Source organism: Egretta garzetta, unplaced genomic scaffold, assembly GCF_000687185.1.
Source record: "Egretta garzetta isolate BGI_Z169 unplaced genomic scaffold, ASM68718v1 scaffold190, whole genome shotgun sequence".
In the NCBI taxonomy this organism is placed as follows: Eukaryota; Metazoa; Chordata; class Aves; order Pelecaniformes; family Ardeidae; genus Egretta; species Egretta garzetta.
This window is the reverse complement of record NW_009258272.1, coordinates 537726-544170: the sequence shown is the minus strand read 5'-3', so window position 1 is coordinate 544170 and position 6445 is coordinate 537726. Positions and strand designations below refer to the sequence as shown.

The 6445-nt window shown below is 44.7% G+C and overlaps 2 protein-coding genes across 3 annotated transcripts in view; both read left to right on the top strand.

The window, feature by feature from the left end:
* The first annotated feature begins 6 nt into the window (after positions 1-6).
* The window catches only part of PTGES2 (prostaglandin E synthase 2), an 8421-nt gene continuing 1982 nt past the window's right edge, over positions 7-6445 (top strand). The window contains exons 1-6 of one of the 2 annotated variants that reach the window (XM_035890415.1): positions 7-1181; positions 1863-1918; positions 2554-2706; positions 3272-3472; positions 3774-3891; positions 4619-4783. In XM_035890415.1, the coding sequence (XP_035746308.1) occupies positions 957-1181; positions 1863-1918; positions 2554-2706; positions 3272-3472; positions 3774-3891; positions 4619-4747 (882 nt within the window). In that variant the 5' untranslated portion in view covers positions 7-956 and the 3' untranslated portion in view covers positions 4748-4783. Of the gene's footprint in view, positions 1182-1862; positions 1919-2553; positions 2707-3271; positions 3473-3773; positions 3892-4618; positions 5421-6445 lie in introns of those variants that run through there. The other variant, XM_009634722.2, reaches the window with a different exon arrangement.
* ODF2 (outer dense fiber of sperm tails 2) overlaps positions 4761-6445 on the top strand; it is a 21356-nt gene continuing 19671 nt past the window's right edge. The window contains exon 1 of the mRNA XM_035890383.1: positions 4761-4783. Coding sequence (XP_035746276.1) covers positions 4781-4783 — 3 coding nt within the window. The 5' untranslated portion in view covers positions 4761-4780. The remainder of the gene's footprint in view (positions 4784-6445) is intronic.

The window sequence follows — 6445 nt, the reverse complement described above, 5'->3', positions numbered from 1 at the left end:
TTGCCGCCTCCGTCCCCGTGTGCTTCCCCGGGCTCCTTCCCTTCCCTCGCCTCCGAGCTCTGGCGAGGCCCGGGCCCGGCCGCAGGGGCGAGCCCCTGGCACAAGAGCTTCGGGGAGAGCGCGGTTTTTTCCCGCTCTGCGGACCAAGGGGCTGCTTTTGCTCCGGTTTCGGTGAGGAAACCGCTTAAAATTGTGTAAAGGAGGCCCCGGCCGCGTTCTCCTTGAGGAGCTGTGAGGAATGCCTGTCAGAAAGCAAGAGCTTGCTGGAGATGTGAAGCAGCATTGTCTGTTAGCATTGTTGCTTTTTCCCGGCACCCATAGAGGGTTGTGTAACCCAATAAATTGCAAATGAGAAGCAAAGTGAGATGACTTAACTTGTTTTACAATATATGACTAATGGCTGGCATGGTCTGTGAGATCGCTGAAGTATAGCAGCGTTGGGAAGCATCTCTCACCTTATGCCTCACTGTTTGTGCTACCCCAAGTTCTCTGTGTCTTTTCTCAGTTGTGCACAGGTTGGTTAATCCCAGGAATATGAATTTGGGCAGATACGTGCCTAAAATCAACAGCAAACTCTCTTTCTGATCTCCTCGCTCTCTGGCCTCAACAGAGGGTTTGTTTTGGAGTAAAAAAATAATTGAAAAGGCTGTTTTGGTTTCCATTTAAAGATGATTAAAATGTGGTTGTGTTTTTCTTTAGAATTTGTGTAGAGGGGTAAACTGTCTGGATTTCTTTTTTTCTGTCTGTGAGTAGGAATTTCCAGCAGATTACATAGATGTTTAGAAAAGCAGGTATTTGGTTCCGATAGAAGGTGAATATTTGTGATGCCATTTGAAGAAAGCATTTGTTAGCCAAGATATTTTGGTGATCAGGTGTTGAAACCAAATGTCAATGACTGTGACTTCATGACAAAAATAAGGGTGGAAGGAAGGTAATATTTATATTTTTAGTGGAAAATGGAAGCTTCTGGTCTCTTCCTTTCCCAGCTGCCTGCAGGGAGCCTGCAGCTCACTCTCTACCAGTATAAAACGTGTCCTTTCTGCAGCAAAGTCCGAGCTTTTCTTGATTATCATGGACTGCCCTATGAAATTGTGGAAGTGAACCCAATAATGAGGAAAGAGATCAAATTCTCTTCTTACAGAAAGGTGCCTATCCTGCTAGCCAATGCTGGAAGCCCTCTGGTAAGTCTTACTGTGTTGAAAGCTTCATTTTCCCACAAGCAGTGGTTTGGAGGCTGTCTTTGTCATGTCTCTGTGGTTTATCACATGCAGCATAATGTTTAAATCATCTTTTATTCTCTCAAGAGCCTGAGATTTGTTTCTTGCTTCATGGCTGCCAATGCCTTGGCCTTATTAGAGTTTTTTGTTGGCCTTTCTTGCAAGGCATGTTGTTTATGTAGTGACTCTATAATCCAGTGATTGTCTAGCTTCTGTCAGCCCTTACACAGGTCATATAATTTGTACCAGCGGTAATGGGAACTGCTTATATTTTGTGAGAAAAGGATGAGATCTCAGGAACACTGAAGATTCAGCTTGGCTTATATTTATGCTAGTGTTGCTTTTCTCCATCGCTGCCAAGAGCCTGAATCCAAAACCCACTAGTATTGCATGTGTACCTGGCCCTCAGGTCCTCTGTTGTGAGAATTAAAGGCAAATTTGAAGTGATGCTCTGAAACGCTCACAGAAGAGATCTGAATGTAGGGCTGTCTTCAGATGTGCAGGGACTCCTGTGGAAATGCCCAGGAGGAAAAGGAACTGCAGTACTAAGTTGGAGCCTCAGCATGCAGGGGAAAAGGTTTTGAAGAATTTCCTTTCCAATTTCACCAACTTCTTTTAAAAGTTTCTTTTAATTCTGTTTTCCAGCAATTGAATGACTCTTCGGTGATCATCAGTGCAATAAAGACCTATCTCATTTCCAAGTAAGAAAAGCAGGATGATGGGAGAAGAGTTGAATGCGAATGGCCCTAGCAAATTAGAGATTGAGAAGGGTCTCTTGGAGTCAGTCATAAGTATCTTGCTGATCTTGGTCTCTGAAGCTCTGGGTGTTTGGGCTAGCTGATCCAAGCCTAGCTGGGATAATGTGGATGGCACCTCTGTATGTTCTGATGTGTATGCAGTGAAGCAAAGCTTTTACCTTTCAGAACTACTCTTTTTCACTTATGAGATTCTCTTTGCACAAAACCTTCTTAAACGTGGATTGGTATTAGTCTTGGAACTAAGCTTACAATTAGCCAGTTATAACATCTAGAATGAACTGAACCTGCTGTGCCTGTACCCTGTCCTTTAGGCCCATGCTCTAAAGTGCTTGAGAGTGGTAGTTAGTTTTATGCCTGCAAAAATTTCTGTTCTGACACACAGAAAGATATGTACACTAATAATAGTTATTTGCAAGTAGCTGTTCCGGTCTCTGTTCAAAATTTATTTCAAATAGAATTTGGAACACTGTGCACGTATTTTTAGAATAATACATTTTAAAGTGTGTATCTCTGAATCCGTCCTTTGATCTTGCTCATTGTACAACCAGATTGGGTGCTGATTGTGTTTCTGTCCACAGGAGGAATAGCTTAGAAGAGATTGTGTCCTTTTATCCTCCTATGAAAACTGTGACTGAGCAAGGCAAGGAGGTATTTGAGTATGGGAATAAATACTGGCTTATGCTGGATGAGAAGGAGACAAAGCGAGTCTATCCTGTCAAAGAAGTGAGAGTGTAAGTGCTCTTAAGTCTCTGGGCTTTTCAGGTGGGGTCGCAGCCTCTTCCAGATGTACTCAGGGGTGGTATAGATATAAAATGCTGCTGGCGCTGACAAATCCTGTCACACTCCCCTTAGTGTTTAAAACCTCAGCAGTTAGAGTGGTTTTGCTGTGTTTCTTACATAACTTGAAACAATGCTGTTAGATAGCCTAGTTACCACCATTATGGTCACGCTAGCCTTCAGCTGCCTCCAGTTTCCTTCTTGGCCTTTCCTTTATGTTGCAGGGGAGTGGTATGGAGCGCTGGCTTCCCTTTCTGCTTTAGTTCTCATATTGGGAGGATAAGATAGAGCTCTATCTTAGTCTTAATTTTAGTTTGAGATTGGAGGAGCCTTGCCAAAGATAATGATCCTGAATGCATTTCAGAGAGGTCACCAGAGCACAAGGCTGGGCAGGAGTTTTTCACACATTTGTCCTTGGTAGAACCTCTGACTAATGCCACAGTGATCCTGCCTGCCTCCTGTAGCCCTGCAATCTGCGCCTCATTCACTGAAAAGTTTCTTTCTTTTGAATGCTTGCAGGGAAGAAATGAAATGGAGAAAATGGGCAGACGATTGGCTTGTTCACCTCATCTCCCCCAATGTTTACCGTACCCCCAGAGAAGCCTTGGCATCTTTTGATTACATTGTCCGCGAGGGAAAGTTTGGCACTGTGGAAGGTTTCTTTGCCAAGTACATGGGGGCTGTTGCAATGTTCTTCATTAGCAAGAGGCTGAAAAAGAGGTTGGTACTGCTGAGCACCATGCACAAGAGGAATAGCTCCTTAACTCCTTAGCTGTGAACCCCAGATGTCAAAGGGGAGAACCTCAGTGTTTTAAACCAAATCATTTAATCCGGTGTAACAGCTGTACTTCTTTAACTGGAGGTACTGACCTCTAGTCATCTACTCTTTGATCAGTAACTGCCCCCTTCGCTCTCAAATACCTTCCTAATTCCCAGACAAAGACCAGTGTATAAGATTAGAAATGATACAAGGTTAAAGAGACAAATTGGTGTCTTCAAACTATTTCTTCTGTTTATCCAGACATCACCTTCAAGATAATGTCCGAGAAGACTTGTATGAAGCAGTTAATGAGTGGGTAAAAGCTGTTGGTAAACATCGACTGTTCATGGGTGGAACCCAGCCGAACCTTGCTGACTTGGTAAGGGGTTAATTCTTGCATTTATTGTTAGGTGTATTGCAGATTACCCAGTTGCTCATCTGTGTGAAATGGTTAATACCAATATAGGCAGAGAAGGCTAGTTACATGAGATACGTTGTTGATGTCTTTTGTGCAATAATACAATTCCCATGTGAAGGGGACTTAGAATTTGTCACACAGGACTGTGTTTGGTATTTTCCTCCAGAGAATGTTCCCTAAGATGGAAGCTGCACATCCCTTCTGCAGGTGGATGTTACAGATCATGTGGAAGCATGACAAAAGCAGATTATAAGCCAGGACACTGCTCTGGCTCCTGAATGCTGGTGAATAAAGCCTCACACCTGCACAGGTTCTATTACATTCAGTGCTGCTGGGGTTTCCTTTGGAGGCAGCAGTGCAGAGCGGAGCAGGATTCATCCCCTGCACTAGCAGTTCTCCTGGGAATGCAAGTGAAGCATTTCACACCAGGGCTTGATGCAGAGATGAGATTAACTTTTGCCCCATAACTGCACGTAGATCCTGATCTTTTCGTACTGTTACCTCATGGGAAAACATTCTTACCTGTCTTCCTGCCATTCAGTCTTCGTTGCTAATCAGAGTGGTGGAGTAGATGGCAGGACGGGGAAAGATCCTTACTGGCTAGGCTACTGAGACACTTACTGTACCCTAAGCCATTCTCCATTGCTGACTCTTTCAGTGTTGTTCTATTCTTTATCCTCTGGCACAGGCGGTGTATGGGGTCCTCCGAGTCATGGAGGGGCTGGAAGCCTTTGACGACATGATGGTTCACACCAAGATTCAGCCTTGGTACCAGCGCATGGAAGAAGTCATTCAAAAAGCTGAAGTTGCAGTCTGATGCCAGCTGCAGCTGCCTTCCCGAAGTACTTGCATGGTAAAAAAAACTTCAGAAGGGATGGCATTTATTTTTTTTAAGAGTTGAATGGACTGGTTCACACCTCATGGACTGATGTGCAGACACAGAGACTGTCCCGTTTAGAGGATCAAGTGTCAGTGAGCACAAGGGATCCAGCTGGGTGCATGTTTGACCACCATATTTAGAAGGGCGGGGACAGATAAAGGGAAGGGATCTTGGAGGCTGCTGGAAAGGAGAAGCTCTGAACTGAAGAATGCAGCAAATAGGCTTCTTGTAGGCGAGAGCCATTCTCGGAGCAGGTTACTGTAAAAACGAGCCGCTCTTGGCTAATAAGTGTTACAGCCGTATCGGATATGGTAGGTCTGAGCAGCTTTTGCTTCAGGCTGTCTTCCGCTACTCATCCGTGTCATCGGAAGTGTTTTCCTGACTGAGACACTGGATACTAGTTTTTAAATGATAATTTTTCCAGCAATAGAATCCTGTAAGCCCAGTGGCCAGGGGAACTGGAGTAATCCACGGTACTGGGAAAGGCATCCTTCCTGTGATGGAAACGATGCTGCACTTGGCAGATTGTGTGCTTTTACTCTTCCATGTAAACGGTTCTTTCAGTACTTGATTCTGTACGGTCTGCAAGGATAAAGGCTTGCTTCTTCTGCGCCCTTTGCGAGATCTTTGAGTTCTTACTTTACCCATTACGCCCGGAAAGCACACCCTACGTAGACACCACTAATGCGAAGCAGTTATCTGAAAGATTGATCTTGCATGAAATCTCTCTGGAATACCCCTGAAAATCAGCCTGTTCTTTTTTTTTTGTTGGTTTTTTTTGGTTTTTTTGAAAACAAGGATTAAGAGTAATCTGCATGGCCGGGGGATCTCTAGATCTTTCTGCCCTGCAAGAGTAACAAAAGATTTGCTGTTGTAGCAATTGGGTCAGGAACCATCGCTGCAGGTAACATTGTGCAGTACCAAGTCTGCTGAGCTGTGCTGGATGGAAATGCCTGATGTTTGTCGTAGTGTAGCGAGAGGCGATGCCGGTTTGAATGGAACCCGTCGTCTGTGCAGCCCTAAGGCTTAAATTTCCTTAATTGTCAACTTGAAACAAGTTGGTTTTTTTTTTTTCCCCAGAAGAAATTGCAGGTTTCAGGGAAAGCTGGTTTGTTGAGATATTAGAGGTGCAGCTGAAGTCAGTCTGTAATACAGCCGCTTGTGTGTGTGGGTTCTGCTGAGGGCACCTTCCTTGGGTGTAACAGCAAAGGTTGTGGTAGAGGGGTGTGGGTTTTTTTCCTAAATGTAAGGCTAGTTACAAATTTGGTTATGATCGGACATAGAGAAAGGGAACATTTACAGTAAAAACAGCCAGGTTGCTGGTCTGCGACTTGCTGTGTGTGATTGTTACAGCTATTCTGAACTGAAACTTGTGTTGCGTGCTATCAAAAGAGCAAAGCTCAAGCAGGTAACATTGTTTTTAAAACAATTATATTGACCATAGGTAGACAGGAACTTGAAGGAACCCTTTATGATCGCTTAAAACATCCAGCTGTGTGGAAACTCCGGGAGGAAAAGCGTTTCACAGCCTCCTGCGCCGCAGCGCGTTACATGAGGGTCTGGAACACCAGCAGCCCGGTGCCGCGCTGCCCGCCCTACCGCCGCCCGGCTCCTCACCCAGGTGCCGCCCCGACG